General features: G+C 38.3%; 1 protein-coding gene across 5 annotated transcripts in view; it reads right to left on the bottom strand.

Moving 5' to 3' along the window:
- Positions 1-825: 825 nt before the first annotated feature.
- LOC120782274 (probable multidrug resistance-associated protein lethal(2)03659) overlaps positions 826-16,920 on the bottom strand; it is a 37,775-nt gene continuing 21,680 nt past the window's right edge. For all 5 annotated transcript variants that reach the window (XM_040114465.1, XM_040114468.1, XM_040114466.1 and 2 more), the window contains exons 3-13: positions 16,060-16,147; positions 14,336-14,421; positions 6,030-6,189; positions 5,595-5,961; positions 5,093-5,510; positions 4,676-5,024; positions 3,795-4,622; positions 3,132-3,712; positions 2,279-3,057; positions 1,791-2,207; positions 826-1,718 (exon numbers count right to left, since the gene is read on the bottom strand). In XM_040114465.1, the coding sequence (XP_039970399.1) occupies positions 1,683-1,718; positions 1,791-2,207; positions 2,279-3,057; positions 3,132-3,712; positions 3,795-4,622; positions 4,676-5,024; positions 5,093-5,510; positions 5,595-5,961; positions 6,030-6,189; positions 14,336-14,421; positions 16,060-16,136 (4,098 nt within the window). In that variant the 5' untranslated portion in view covers positions 16,137-16,147 and the 3' untranslated portion in view covers positions 826-1,682. The remainder of the gene's footprint in view (positions 1,719-1,790; positions 2,208-2,278; positions 3,058-3,131; positions 3,713-3,794; positions 4,623-4,675; positions 5,025-5,092; positions 5,511-5,594; positions 5,962-6,029; positions 6,190-14,335; positions 14,422-16,059; positions 16,148-16,920) is intronic.

Here is a 16,920-nt window from a genome sequence, read left to right on the forward strand (position 1 = left end):
TTATCGCTCGAACTCTTACAAAAAACGTGCCGCGAGATATACATACAAATATAACTTTCACGAACAAATTGTTTATGTCGCTTAAAATTATTCTATATTTCGTTAGCTTGTATTCCCTTGGTAAACAAAACATATTTTCCTAGCTCGTGCACATAAGTTTTCCATAGTACAAGTATATTTGCATGTATTTCGGCGTAAAAACCAGTTCAATACTGCTTTTGTTGTTGCTGTAGCGGCAGAAAGTATTATTGAAGACATTTCGAGGCATGGTGCCGAGTAGACAGTCCTTGACCGAATAAAAATCCGGCTCCGTTCCGGTTACTTAAACCCAAATTTCGTAGGAACGAGTTCTATGCTGCTCGTCGCTAACATTCCTCACTAACGACATATTCAAAAAAGTGTTCGTTCGAAATCGCTCTTGTCCATGAAATCCATTGCTTTAAAAAATCTCGGTAAAAAAATAATTGACTCCAAAGGTTTCTAGTACTCTACTTACAAAATAAGAGTTATTTGTCAACTTTTATTTATTATTTATTGACTTTTAAACAATTCACGGTATAAGAGTTAAAGAGTAAGCCTTTTGTTTTGCCTTTACGATTTGAAAGTAACAACGTGAGAGTATTATTTGCCAAGAAAAAAGCTTACTATTCAATTTTTTGCGTAAGTTATTTAAACTCAATAAATAAGCGAAAATAAAAATCAAAATATAACAATTATTTTGTGAGGAAAAAATATAAATTGAAAAATAATTATTAAACTTAATTGAATTAGCTCATTTCCTCATAACTGTTACGACCCCTGAATTAAACCAAAAAAAATGCACACTTAAAGTTTGATCATTTCAATTTTCGGACGTTTATTTGCAGTGGAAACAATGACAGCACATACTATTTCATTTTCCATATACACATATCCGTATACTATACATAAATTGGTAATTTTGTTTCTTATAAACTTATGTAAAGGCACATTTTCAATGTATATTTATTGTTTCATTATTTTTTTAATTTTCGTTTACATTAATTTTAAATATCATAAGAAATATATTTTAGCAGTACATTAACTTGTATTATTATACAAATACAAATACAAATACAAAAAAGGCAAATACATTTTATATAAAATATATGAATATGCTTATGGAAATATATATTTATGTATATATGTATGTTGATCGTAAATGACACTTCAGTGCGGCATGTTTAAAATGACATATGTATGTATGTAGGTATGTATATACTTATTTACTTAAAGCTATTACACAAAATCACTTTAACACTTACAACAACTACAAATGATAGCGATAAAATAAAATAATTAAAAATTAGAATTACAAGTGCTTATTTGCATTTGTGCTTAAAAGTACACGCTACCCTAACTACATATATAAGTTTATGTATGTATGTGCGTAGCGAATTTATGCACTATATCGGTTGATCTGGACTTTTCACAAAAGCAAAGAAAATAAAATTTACATATATACACTCTTAAGGTTTGAAGGGCTTGCTTATAGCGTAATCACGAGCAGCAGTTCTTTTGTCAAAAGTCCATAGACACGAATGTACATGTGTGACGGAGTTAATGCAACTACAAAATTCCACTAGAATAAAAAAGTTGCGTTTTCGCTTGGCAAACTCATTCAAATTGAGTACAATTCTTAGTTACTAGACACAGCAACGCTTTTACTCCATTTTCGATTTCAAGTTCAATTCGTGCGCCTGGAAAAAGTCATTATTAATTATTATTATTATTGTAAAAACATATGTACATATATAGCGTCAATCACTTACTTTCTGCGCAACTCTAGTTAGATTTTCAGCCGTAGACTTGCCCGTTTGCTGCACCATGCCGTGGAAAATCTTCGCTTCGCTCTTTGTTAAGAGCTCATATGGCGTGCCAAACTCCACCACTTGACCAGCGTCCATGACTAACACCTTGTCCGAATCCATAACCGTGTTCAACCTGTGTGCGATTGTGAGTACAGTGCAATTTTTGAATTTATCTCTGATGGTCAGCTGTATGAGCGCATCCGTCTGTGGATCCACATTCGCGGTGGCCTCGTCTAATACCAAAACACGATTCTCACGTAGTATAGCGCGTGCTAAGCAAACTAATTGACGTTGACCAACACTGAAGTTGGCGCCGCCTTCAGAGATTTTACTTTGCAGACCACTAGGCAACTCAGCAACGACATTCTTCAATTTAACCTTTGTGAAGCCAATAAAAAACCACAAGTAATTTTAGCATTTGCTAAAAGCAATCGAAAATACGCACTCACCTCTTCAAGCGCCTCCCACAATTTGGCATCCGTATACTCATCGAATGGATCCAAATTGTAACGCATAGTGCCGGAGAAGAGCACTGGCTCCTGTGGTATAATTGAGACTTTGCTGCGCAAATCATGCAAACCCATTTCTTTGGTGTCACGTGAGTCGATAACTATCGAACCATCATTGTATGAGAGCCTGAAAAGCGCATTGATAAGCGATGACTTGCCCGCACCAGTGCGTCCCACTATGCCCACTTTTTCGCGAGGTTTGATCACAAAATTTAGTGATTTCAACACATACTCGGCCTTTGGATCAGGGAAGTAGCGCAGACTTAGTTCATCAAAGACGATTTTACCTTCTTCTGGCCAGGTTTTTGGTGGTTTCTTATCGGCAGACGATTCCAACTCACCCTCCGGCTCGATGTCATCATACTCTACTACACGCTCCACTGCGGTCATGGTGTTCTCCAACTCAGCTGATTGACGCATGCCCCATTGCACCATGCCCGTCATGCCCATGGCCTGTGTGATGGCCAAGCCCACATCGCCGCCATTAGCCGGTGGAAAGAGGAAAAAACTCAGTGTTATTATGGCAATATAGATAATGCAGCAACAGTCAAGCCAGTAGCCGAATGCGCGTGATGTGGAGATGAACATATAAAATGCGGAGCTGTGCAGGTCCTGATAGTTGTCGAACTCATAGATGAGCACACGTTGAGCGCCATACGCGCGTATCGTCGACAAGCCAGAAAGCGAGGCAGCCATGTGGGAGTAGATGGGTGAACGCGCTAAATGAGAATGCAATAAAAAAAATTACTGTCCAAATTTAATATTAGAAGGGAATTCCACCACCACCACTTACTTATTGCCTCCAATCGCTTAACATCTCTTGACGTCTGCAAGTAGAACGATCTCAAGTAGTAGAAGAATATTGCCAATATAGCTGTTGGCAGTAGGAAGATTGGATTCACAACGGCAATAACAACAACAATGCCGAAAAGGGAAAGGAATATCTGTATGACGTCCATCATAACTGATGGCAATATCTCATCGACCTGACCCATATCCTTAGAGAAGCGATTCAATATGCGACCGGCGGGATTTGTGTTGAAAAAGTACATCGCAGCGCGCGTGATGCCGCGGAACATGGAGTTGTGCAGATTAGTGGAAGCTTTCATGGCCACATTGAAGAAGAGGAAGCTACGCGCGAGCGTGATGACAACCGTAGCCACGGTTATGCCGGTAAATATGTAAATATCCAACATTTCAGCATCCATGTCGACACCTACATCGCGCAACAGAGTCATGAATGTCGATTCCTGTTCAGGTAGCGCTGTTGACGGCAGTGTAGTCGTATCGTTGAAACTATCGAAAGTGTCATCGATGCGCGTCTCATTGATGTTAGCTGAATACATCTTACCATCGCGACCCTTTTTGGCTACCCTACGAACGATTAAAGGTTTAGCATAAGTTGATGTTTCCGTCGATATAATACACAAAGTCATAGTCATACCAATACACTTACCAGTAGGCCAAAAACCAATCACCGCCTGAAGCAAGCAGCTGCGACAACATACAGAAGAACAACATGATAAAGAATGTGAGAAAACCGCCACCGGCACGGAAATATTTCTGATATAATGCCAAACCAATTTTGCCCTCCTCTTGTGTCTCTTGCTGTTGCATTGGTGTTTCTTCAACATATGAGTCTGCTACAGAATTCAGCGAGGCCTCACTATTTCGGCGATTGCTATAAACTTTGCTACTGGACCGCGAGCGCGACTTTTCCTCTACCGCCTCCTCTTTCTCGGGATCAGCCAAGAGGTTTGCGAAATCTAAACCGGATTCCCGCAATGAGTCATATGTGCCCACGGCGCTTACACGTCCTTTTTCCATGATAACAATTTGATCGGCCTGCTGTAGGAACTGCAATTGATGTGTGATCAGCACCACGATGTGTTCGCGCAGAAAACCGCGCATACACTGATCGAAGAGATGACGGCCCACGTGAGTGTCTACCGCACTCAGTGGATCGTCCAGCAGATAGATTGAGGTTTCACGGTATACTGCGCGCGCCAAGCTAATACGTGCCTTCTGTCCACCAGATAGCGAGGCACCACGTTCGCCCACAATCGTCTTGTCGCCGTAGGGTAGTAGCTCGAAATCGCGTTCCAGTGCACACTTCTTTACCACTTGCTGATAGCGACGTCTATTCATTGGCTGGCCAAAGAGTATATTCTGGCGTACGGTGCCGGTAAAAAGCCAAGGTTCTTGCGAGGCGTAAGAGAAAGTGCCATTCACCTTTATGGTACCCGACTCCGGTCGTAATTCACCGAGTATGCTTTGTACTAAACTGTAGGGAAAATATATTATTTGCTTGTAAATTTGTTACAAACTGGAACACACCTCGATTTTCCCGAACCCACTGGTCCGATAATTGCAATCAATGTGCCGGGTTGCACGCGCAAATTCACATCGTCCAATGTGTATTCCGCTGAGTTAGAATCCCATTTAGCCTTCACATGGCTCATTACAATGCCAGCCTCCGACAATGTTGCGTGCCCATTGGATGCGAATACCTTTTCCGCCTCTTTTCTATTCAATGATTTTTCGTCGTCTTTCACAACGGTGGATTGGTTACTGCCAGGGTAGTTGGGATTATCGACGGATTTATCAACGATGTCAGTCTCTTCGTATAGCATGAATTTTTGTATGCGTTTAATGGACACTAAGGCCTCAGCCAACTGTGAAATACCTTCGGGAAATGAAAAAGTGATTAAAATACATATGTACACAGTCATCTATATCCTTATGTTGCAATACCTTGTGGAAAGAAAACGGTCATTGTGGTGCGCAAAATATTATAATAAGCTGTAATGACGAAGGCCTTCTCCGGCGTCAGCACCTGTTGCAGCAGTACATAACCAACCAAACTTAGAAAAACGGAGACGCGCGTCAAAAACATGATGAACGATAACAGTATACCACGTATATACGACACCTTACGTATAGCATTGATTTCCTTTCTGCGCGCATAGGCCACCATCTTGCCGAATGGTATTTCCCACGCATACATTTTGATCACCTGTATGCCCGAGATGATTTCGTTCATCATGCGCACACGCTCATCTGTACGTAAAGCGGTACGCAAGCGTAACACTGACGTCTTCTTGCCCAGCCAACCTTGAAGCGGAATAAAAGCTAACATGAAGGCCACACCGAAAGTGGCCGCAACACCGATCTGTAATTGAGCAAACACGCAAACGTTTATGACGTAATTAGGTATTTAGAAGTCACGAAGCGGGAATGTAGTTAGATAACTCACCTCTATTGTCATTAAGTAGGTGATAAAGATTGTCTCGATTGGGCCAATCCAAAGGTAATGTACGAAAATCATCGCCAAATCCAAGCGACCCACATCGTTTGATATCAAATTAACCACCTGCCCGGCGGTGGTCTCGCCCAAGGCTGTGCGGCTTAAGCGCAGCGCCTTTCTATAAATCATGCTACACATAGCCACACGTATTTTCATGCCCACGTGCATGGTGCCCAACATGTAGGGATGCATGATGATCACATTTAAAGCACTACAAAGTATTATACCGGCTGCATAGATGTAAGCCGTGTTTATGTTCTCCTCCCCTTGCGAGTAGTACGCAATTAGACCCAGTAAAAAAAGAGGCTGTAAAGCTCTACAGTACAGAAACACACAATTGATTGTTATGCGAGTGAAAATAGCAGCGCTTCTCGTGATATTTACCTGAGACCCAATTCAAGTATCAGCAGGACTAGACCCAAGAGCGCATAACGACAACCAAAGACACGGATTGTGGCTCTAAGTAGGCTCGGCTCCTTCTTCGATGTCTCCTTACCTTTCAGTTCCCGCTCCCATGATGCACTCATATCATTACCAAGGGTTTCTGCAATAAAATATTAGGTAATACGAGATTCTTAGATCTTAGCTTTGTGTTAAGTGGTAGCAAATTTATATTATTTTATTGGTTGACAACACGCCGAGGCAAAAATAGTTTTCTAAATTCCGACCTCTAGTATTCAAGCTTACTACACTGAGCATCTTCAAAGCTCGGTTTTGATCAACGTTTCGCACGAGATCCAAGAATTCTACGCTGTCTCTAACAATGAAAAAATATTAACTATTAGATGAAATGTTCCGAGGCTTTATTCTAAGATTTTCTTAATTTCGAAATTAAGAAAACTACGTATTCTCGACCATTTCAAGAGATTTTCCAAATATCGAGTAAAGAATTTTTAAATGCTTGAAAGTTTTGGTGCTATTGAGATCATAGTACATACTTATGTATAATATGTATATTCGAATCACATCCAATAAAGGTGATCAGCATGTTAATAACTGACTGTACAACCTAAAGTCAAAATTAAAAAAAGCACTGAACAACAGCAGATCCGAATAATCGAGGTTTGGCTGTATGCTCATCTCCAATCTTGTCTACTTTAATACATATGTAAATGTGTAGATAGGAATTTTTTTATATAAAATATATAAAAGTTCAATGGCCGCGGAGTAAAAAATGGGACATGTAGGTACGAAGATACATACATATGTATGTGTATAGTATATCTTCTTATGTTTGATTAAAACTCATTGAGTTTTACCAATAACGAAAAGCAATATTTAAAAAATGTATAGTACTATAATGATGTCAGCAAAAAGTTATCAAAAAAAAATTTAAGGTATACGACTTGAGTAGTACGCTTGATATTGAATATAATTCTCGGGAATATTTGAAATTATAGTCTATTTCGATTTAAAAAACTATTTGTCAAGTGTGTAGCTATGAAGAGAGTAATGCGGTAAACGTTTCCGAATACATCTTTACGGAGAATAAAATAGAAAAAAATAGGACAATCCGCTCATTCGGCGCATACAAATCTCCCGGTATGGACGAAATCACTCCAGCAGTGCTACAGAATGCGCTCTGTCTATCCGTGCCGTGGCTAAAGGTGATTTTTATGGATGCCACACGCATCGAGAGGCTAGGGTAGTTTTCATACCGAAGGCAGGTAGAAACAACCCATCCTTGTCAAAAGAGTTTAGGCCTATAAACTTAACTTCCTTCCTGCTGAAAACGCTGGATAAAATCTTGGACGCGTACAATAGTGCCGCAGCGTCTCCTAGAAGCTTGTCCAAGGACACATGTACGTAGCGCAGTTCAGTAAAGACTGCACTCCATACACTGGTATTTAATATCGAAAGGGTTCTTAAATAACAGGAATACGCTCTTGAAGTTTTTCTGGACATTTCTGGAGCGTTCAACAACAACTCTACGGAATCTAGCATAAAATTCCGCTATGGAGGTTCCCTTCGATAAATGTGACACAACTCTCTCAAGGACCGCACCAAGTACCTTGGGGTAGTCTTGGACAGCAAACTGCTCTGGAAACACAACGTGGAAGAAAAAATTAGAAAAGCTAGCAACACTTTATATGTATGTAAGCAGATGCTCGGCACAACCTGGGGGCTCTCCCATGCACTGGCTATTGTAAGACCAATTCTACTCTACGGTGCAGTAGTATGATGGACAGGCGTACGGAAATCCATCCACCTGAAGCCAATGGAACGAGTTCAGAGGCTTGCTGTGCTGGGCATAACGGGACTTTAAGAACAACTCCATCGGAGGCTCTTGAACTGATACTAAACCTGCCAACACTGCATAACAAAATTGGAGAGAAGACTACTGGCTGCAGAATAATTTACATATAGAACATTCAGGTATAGCTCGGTGGGTAATGGTGGTTGGGCAAACATCGACTATATGATCCCTCTTTTCAACTGGGAAAGAAGGTTCAAAGTAAACATAATAACAAACAAACACAAAATTATGGCTGGCGTAAAGGTATGTTAGCTGGATGTTCTATCTTATGGACAATGGAGTTGTTGCGGGAATATATGGTGCAGAGTTAAACACAAGGCAACCATTTAAGTTGCCGGACCACTGCAGTATATTTCAAGCTGAGGTCTTTGCTATTGCAAATTTTGCATTGGTCTGTAATGCACCAGCAGACAATTCCAGAGTCAACATCCCGAAGACAGCCAAGCAGTAATCAAGGCAGTAACCTCGTATCGTAAATAATGGACGAGTTTGCCAAGAATGGTGTACGGCTAACAGCAGAAAACGTGTTCAACATTGGGAAACCGATACAATATCTATATGACGATCTGGACAAAAGTATGATAACGAAAATCAAAACCAGATGGAACGAGCTACCAGGGTGCAAAACTGGAGAAGTCATGTGCACAACGGTAGATCGCATGTACACAAAATTCCTATTGGCACTCGATAGAAGAGATTGTAGGAACATGATTGGAATACTAACTGGTCACTGTCTGGTGGCGACACACGCCCGCAGAATGGGGCTGACATAACGAGAAGGCTGCAGGAAATTTTTAAAGCAAGTCATCAGGCAAACAATGGAGAGTCTCTTATGTACTTGTCCTGCATTGATAAGGCTACGCTATAAGCTTCTAGGGTCAACATGGTATGATACACTGGAGGAGATATTGATAGTGACGCCGCAGAGTCTGTTTAGATTTGCGTCAATAGCAGGCATCGTAAAAAGACTACTTTTCATGGATACGGCAACTGAACTCCATCTGGTATCGCAAAGGACCAAAACTGGTCTATGCTTGGCTTATTGGCCTACTATTTTAACCTAACCTATATCTAGGGGTACCATATGCAACAGGACTGATTTTGACTGACACCGATATGGTAACCCTACCTACATACATACATATATCCTAGCGTGTTTTTTGGAGGTTAAATAACCAAATCTTAGTGACTTCATTTTCCTACTGAACTTCTTCTAATTTGGTACACAAATGCAAATTTTGTAAATTTAATCACGTTTGGTCTTGACATTTACCACATTTGTTATCGTACATACATATGTACATACATATTAGACACTGTTTTGGTTGTTCAACTATTATATTTTTCCTAACTGTTTTGCTCCGAGCTTTCCGGCCGGCAAATATACGAATACATTTGTGCAAATATGTAAGTTTGTATTCACAAATGTTTCTGTTTTCATTAACTGCGAGTTAGTATGACATGTCTAGTGTACCGCAAAAGTAAAACGGTCGCAGAACTTGTCTAGATTTATTAAAAAAAATGTGGTACGGCAGTGAAAAGAGTAGACAGCGCGCTACATACCTCATGTAGCATAAGGTTATAAACCATAGTCGAAATAAAATCGATGTTGACACCACATTCTAGTGAAACAGAAATACTTTTAACATCTTTTTTTTTTACAAATGGAGGACCAACGGAGTTAGCATACTTCCTATTCACCACTACAATTTAGCAATTCTTCTTCTTTATTGGCATAGACACCGCTTACGCAATTATAGCCGTGTTAACAACAGCGCGCCAGTCGTTTCTTCTGTTCGCCACGTGGCGCCAATTGGAGATTCCAAGCGAAACCAGCTCCTTCTAAGCCTGTTCTTCTTCCCAACGGAGTGTAGATCTTCCTCTTCCTCTGCTTCTCCCGGCGGGTACTGCGTCGAATACTTTCAGAGCTGGAGGGTTTTCGTCCATTCAGACAACATGACCTAGCCAGCGTAGTCGCTACCTTTTAATTCTCTGAACGATGTCAATGTCGTCGTATATCTCATCAGTTCATCGACACATCGAATGCGATATTCGCCGTAGCCAACGCGAAAAGGATCATACATCTTTCGCAGAACCTTTTTCTCGAAAACTCGTAACGTCGACTCATCAGACGTTGTAATCGTCCATGCCACTGTGCCGTATAGCAAAGCAATTACTTGTTGTAAATGAGACCAACTGACTGCAAACAACTGATTTTCTTACAGGGTAGATATGCCAAAGGCAAGCTTTAAATTTCAATAATATAGAATACCGCAGCAGGTGACATTTAGTTTGGTTTTGCCGATAGTTTAGCTGGTTTAAGTGCTGCCAACTGTTATGAGAGTCCAGAGTACTTAACGAAATTCAAGTATGTGGATACATCGAAATGCAGAACTGTTGGAAATATTTTTTGTTGGCAAGGCTTATGAAACGTAAATGTGTGGGCGTATGTAGTGTTTCGCTAGGAAACAAAAAATTCGAGTCACTCGAAAAGCTAAAAGTAAATATGACATATTTTGTACATCCTTAAATACATACATATGTAAATATGTAAGCATGTGGACATAAAAAAAATCTCAGTATAAATATTTTAACAATAACAAATTTAAATTTAAATTTTCCTCTCATTAAATTTGTTTTTATTTCTTATCACTACAACGATAAGCGTTTATTGTTCTCTGACACCGTACATGCAATACACACAAATGTACATACATTTAATTTTATAATTTTGCAAAAAATTATGCATGCATCATTAATCTAGATAATCGTTTAAGCCGTCTGTATCAGTGGAGTTTGAAAATCTATGTATATAACCACACCCTAGAATTCCTACTTGGTTAGGATGGCTAATTAGAACTTCTTTGCCAAACTCAGTCTTATGCGGTAATAATATGGAGAAATAATTGATTCAACATCTGCATCCTCTGTATTAGGAAACATTAGCAATCATTATTAATTTTCATTGGCAGATAGCTCACTGCGCCTTAGGCCCATGGGCGTTGATAGGCTCTGTAAAAAAGATGTCTAGTTTCGGGATCGTGAGATTTATGTAATATATTTGTGATATTCAATCAGAGTCCGGTAAATAAAGTTCGCGAAACCTTTCGAGTTCACGTAAAGTCGGTTGACCCAAATGGACATAGTTCAGCGAATTAAGAGACAGCGGCTGCGCTGGCTAGGTCATGTCGTACGTGTGGACGAAAACCCTCCAGCTCTGAAAGTATTCGACGCAGTACCCGCCGGGGGAGGCAGAGCAAGAGGAAGACCTCCACTCCGTTGGAGAAACCAGGTGGAGAAGGACCTGGCTACGCTTAGAATCTCCAATTGGCGCCACCTTGCGAAAAAAAGAAACTGGCGCGCTGTTGTTAACTCGACTATTACCGCGTAAGCGGTTTCTACGCCAGAAAAGAAGCGGAAGAGTTGTTGTTGTGGAGACTGGTCGTGGGTAAAAAATGTTTAATGCAGAGGCACAATAAATGATTTGCTATAAAAGGAAAAACGACAATTTCTCTGCCCAAATCTCAAAGCTCCATCAGAATGCAAGAGTTAAAGTTCGTTTAAAGAACACTCAATCAAGCGGACAGAAATGAGCTTTTAGATTGTCTTCGAGGTAGTAAAAATCCGTGCAGCCATGCTGACTTAGCCAACAGTACTAGAGATAGCGTCACTATTTCATTTCATGTTATGAATCAAAAAAAAATTCTGGTCACCCTCGTGATTGATTATTTATTTAAATGGGTAACGTAGAAGTGGGGCGCACATAAGTTGAAAGAAATACGAGTAATTCTTCTTTCATTTAGAATAATGCATGTATTTGTAGATCTCGCAAAGAATTCATTAACATTGTCTTGACTTGTGGGCAAATATAAAAAACGAAAATACTTCAAGCGTGGTGCGGCGTCATTTATAAACAAACCAATTTAGTTCAATTAAAAAATTGTATGTATATACATATACATATATACAAATGGTATACAATCAACAACAACTTGAATAAAAAGCAATTTGGCATTATGTATTTATACGTTATCAGAGCTGAAACGGAATCCAAATTCCAATTAGCTTTAAATGAATTTGTGTAATACTTGTATATAAAAGAATAATAATTCTGGTGATTTGGTTTATTAACTCAAAAAAAAAAATTAAGTACTTCTTAAAAAATGCTGAAAATATATGTATCTTTGGTTTGAAATAAAAAAATTCAACGATATTTCCATTTAAATACATTTAATTCAAACGTTAAGTGAGTGTTTTGAATACTAGACGAGGCAATTTCACACTCACCAGCGATTGATTGAGGTTAGGAACGCCTTGTAATAGCTCTTAAAGTTGAGGCCACTAACTCCGAGTTTCGGTAGTAAATTTTAATAATTTCGACTCGTTGTTGAATCGTATATCTTTCCATGATGAAATGGCAAACCTTACTAAAGAGAAATGTCAAAAGAGCGGGAAAAATATGGCGTCGTAGCTGTCCCTATCGGCGGTCTACTTGCCCTATTGCGGTCTACTTGTCTAGTTCCCCTTTGAAAAACCTTACATGTAGTAGGAAAAACATTTTGGGTGGCAACTTTGTCCTGTACTACTAATTTATGTATTGAAGCTTATGGTATATAGAAATGCACTTGAATGTAGGTCTATTGTGTGCACGGCGTTCGACTTAGTAATGTACTAAAAAATTGGAGCATACAACACAGAAAAATATACGCAAATACACAAACAAATATTAGCATCAATGAAATATACATAAGTAAATATATAAATTGTAAAGACAATCTAGATTCCGCTAAAAGTATTACACAAACAATGCTGTCGCTACTTAGTAGAAGTGCATTCATAATTATTTTATTGCTGTTGTTTTATGATTTAGTCTCACATTTTTTTCCACTCGCTATTATTTATTAGTGAAACGCTATTTGCTGCATTCGTAATGTCATTGTAACGGTGCTGAGTGTACTTAACACAATTTTTGACGCCAACAGCATTCTAGTTTAATAATATGTTTTCTTAACTATACTATACATCAATATAATGCTGGTAATCTACTCAGGCTGTAGATATATTTTGAAGATAAAATAGTTGTTAGCATTCAAATGAATCATCATTAATTTAATTAGATTGGGAGAAAACATATTTAAATCCAGTGTTGAAGAATGAAAATGAAATTTGTGAGGTTTACGGAGACGAACTGCGTCAGTTAGTGTAGCACAACAATGGTTCGCTCACTTCCGTTCTGGAAATTTCGATGTGAAAGAGGCACCTCGTTCTGGTCGACCTATCGTGGAAAAAGTCGATGAAATTATGAAAAAGATTGACCAGAAGCCTTGACATCGCTAAGGAGCTTAACAATCATCATCAAAAGGTTTTGAACCATTTAAAAAAGGCTGGCTACAAAAAGAAACACGATGTTTGGGTATTGCATTAATTGACTGGGAAAAATTTAATGGACCGAATTAACATCTGTGATTCTTTGCTGAAACGAAATGAAATCGAACCATTTCTGAAGCAAATGGTAACAGGAGACGAAAAGTGGATCGAATACGATAATAATGTGCGAAAAAAATCATGGTCCAAGCGTGTTGAAGCTCAAAAAATGGCCGCAAAGCAGGATTGACGCCTCGAAAGGTTATGCTGAGCGTTTGGTGGGATTGGAAAGGAATCATCCACTATGAGCTGCTCCAGCCTGGTCGAACGATTGATTATACATTTAACTATCAATCTATCAATCAAACAATCGAAAAAAAAAACAGCCAGAACTGACCAACAGAAAGGACTTCTTTTTCCATCAGGACAACGCTAGACCACACACATCTTAGCTGACTCGGCAAAAACTGGGAGCTGGGCTGAGAAGTTTTGATACATCCACCATATAGCCCTGACCTTGCACCATCGGACTACCATTTGTTTCGATCAATGCAGAACTCCTTTAATAGAGTAAAGTTGGCTTCAAGAGAGCCTGTGAAAATGACTTGTCGCAGTTTGTCGCCGAGAAACCAGAAAAGTTTTACACTGATGGAATAATGTCTCTAGCGGAAAAATGGGTAAGAGTGGTCGACCAAAATGGTACATATTTGGTTCATTAAAGTTCATTATAAATATAAAAAAATTAGTTGAAGTTTGATTAGAAATACGAAAAGACTTTTTCGACTACCCAATATTTATTGACACCATGTTATAAAAAATTTTACTATGTTATGTACAATGCAACTTCGTGAAGAAATTCGTCAAAACTACTTCTAGCAAAGTGTTGTAGTAAAAAAATGTGAAATTCATACTCAGAACAAAATATATACACATTTTTTCTACAATAGAATTTCTCAAAAGTTATTAAACAGGGATATTAAGGAATTTGTGGCCATAATTTAAACTAACGCTAAACGAAAGTATACCATTTAGACTGTGATTCATGCTCACAAACAAAATATAAACTCACCTGATTTATGCACCGTCAACGCTTTGTATAAATCTTTCGTGTCGAGAGTCTTTTTACGACCTTTAAAAAATATGGGTAGCGTATACCTAAAAAAATGAGAAAAGAAAAAAAATATATAACAAAAACCGATATTGATACATTGATAATTCAAAAAATTAAAGTGAAAAAGTAACTATTTGAGATACACGTTCGACTTTGAAAGATTAAAACCTTTTAATTTATTTATGCAGTTTGGTAGAGATCCCGTGCAGTTATTCCAAATTTTAAAAATTTCACATACGAGCTTGAGCATTCAGAATAAATAAAATTTGATTATTTGTGAAAAGTTTTATCCCATTATAATAATAGCTTCTTGTTTTGGAAAGTGAAAGATCAATTGGAATTTAAAATTTTGCTATATAGGAAGTAGGCGCGGTTGATGTCCGTTTTCGCCCATTTTTCCACGGTGACATAGGAATCTGAAAAGAATGTCACATACCAAATTTTATTGAAATGTGTCGGGCGACTCTCGAGATGTATGTGATTTTACCTAAAAGTGGGCGGCATCATGTCCATCGTCCAATTTGTACCATATACCATATTTGTACGGCTCCCATAAACCCCTCTCATACCATTTCGTGTGTTAAATTTTATGTATGTACATAAATGGCACAATTAGTCATTGATTTATCACACTTTGGGAAGTTTTTAGTTTAAGGTGCTAAAGGAATTTCTCGTGAGCGAATATGGTTATTGTAGCTGAAGTGGTTTAAGAGACACATATGTACATTAAACCAAATAGATGGCGGGGTCACGCCCATTTTTTCAAAATTTCTTATCCACTTTTGCGCTTTACTACTGCGATCCCCTGTGCTTTAGTTATGACCTTTTATACATTTTCGTTTAATGGCGTTTTGTGGACGTGGCAGTGGTCCGAGTAGGACTTACTTTTTTGATAGGGAAATGTGTACCAATTTTCATCAAGATATCTTAATTTTTGCACAAGTTACAGCTTGCACGGTCCAACGGATGGATAGACAGACAGTCACCAGAATTTCAACTTCCCTCGTCATCCTGGTCATTTATCTATACACATATAACCTTATATTTATCGCTATTAGTTTTAGGCGACACATACAACCATGAGGTGAACAAATTATTAAGTATACTCTGTAGCAACATATTGCAAGAGTATAAAAAGGGTAGGTAATGCAAATACTCAGCTATAATTATTTGTGTTCATTTTCCGCGTGCAATTCGAAAAGGCCGTAATGGGATACACCTTTAATCCCAGGGCCCGACTAGTTAAGCGATCCAAATCGTGCTCCTCTTTGCGCAAGTCGTGAAAAAAAAAATTTGAAATTAAATTTCTTCTCATCAGAAAATACGACCTAATGTCGCTCCTTAGACCAAGTCATGTGTCTTCGGGCAAAATTTAGTTGAATTTCGGTGATTTCTTAAATGCTATTGTCTATTGTTTTAAACCCTAATGTTCCAGTTTGGCTTTCCTTAACTTTGCTCCCCTTATAAAGAGAACGTATTAGACAAGAGACTGTTAGTAAACAGACGAATTTAAAATCTTTTTCAACCGTGACCAAGATTGTCAGCATTCTAGGCTATTTCAATGCATTGCTCAGTGCACTTAAGACGACCCTATGTTTTCTTAATGTAAAATCAAGACATACACTTCACATTAAAAGCCACAAACACATTTTCCCCGGATTATTGATCTCGTTTATACTTACCAAAAGGAAAGAGCTGATAACACATTGGCATGCTCGCGCGGATTCTCCGGCAAATCGTTCGTTTTCACTGATTGCATTTCGTTTTACACTGAAATTAACGAAAAATGGTAAAGATTAAGTATATGTATATGTACATGAAATAGTGTCGATAGCCATAAAGGCCGTAAAAATATAAACAATACATTGCTGAAAAACGTCAGCACAGATTTGCAGTAAAATACATACATACATATTATATATACATACAGACACATGCAGTTTGTGTTAATGTAAATGCAAACTCAGCGATTTCCAGTTGCAGCAAAATGCAATAACTTATTTAATGACCAGGTTCTTACAAAAATTGCCAACCGTGAGACGAATGTAAACCAAAGCCCCAAACTAGAGACATATGTATGTTTGTACATACATACAATTACGTGCATAAGTCGCGAATTATCTGTAAAAGTAGTGATGCACATGTATGTATCACTATTTAAGCAATTTTAAGGGGCGTTAAAACGTTTTGACATCACGAATATCGATGCAAATAAAACCATATATACACATTTACGCTAAGACGGAGGGACGTAGTATATACATATATACATTCATACATAAAACTATATACTAAGCATATACTAAGGCCGAAATTGCATACTTGCTAGCTGTTACTAATTACTAATATAGAAAAGAATATAATTTTTAGACTATTCGATATCTAGTAAGTGAAAAACAAAATACCGGCGTAGACGTAAATGTGAGGTTATGTAAATTTTAAATCTGTTTAGCGACTATAAGCGATTTCTGCAATATAACGGGTGGCGCAAAAGTCAGAAGATGATCAGAAGATGCTATAAATTTTGTAATTGACCTCTAATG

This window comes from Bactrocera tryoni, chromosome 1 (genome assembly GCF_016617805.1).
Source record: "Bactrocera tryoni isolate S06 chromosome 1, CSIRO_BtryS06_freeze2, whole genome shotgun sequence".
Taxonomy (NCBI): Eukaryota; Metazoa; Arthropoda; class Insecta; order Diptera; family Tephritidae; genus Bactrocera; species Bactrocera tryoni.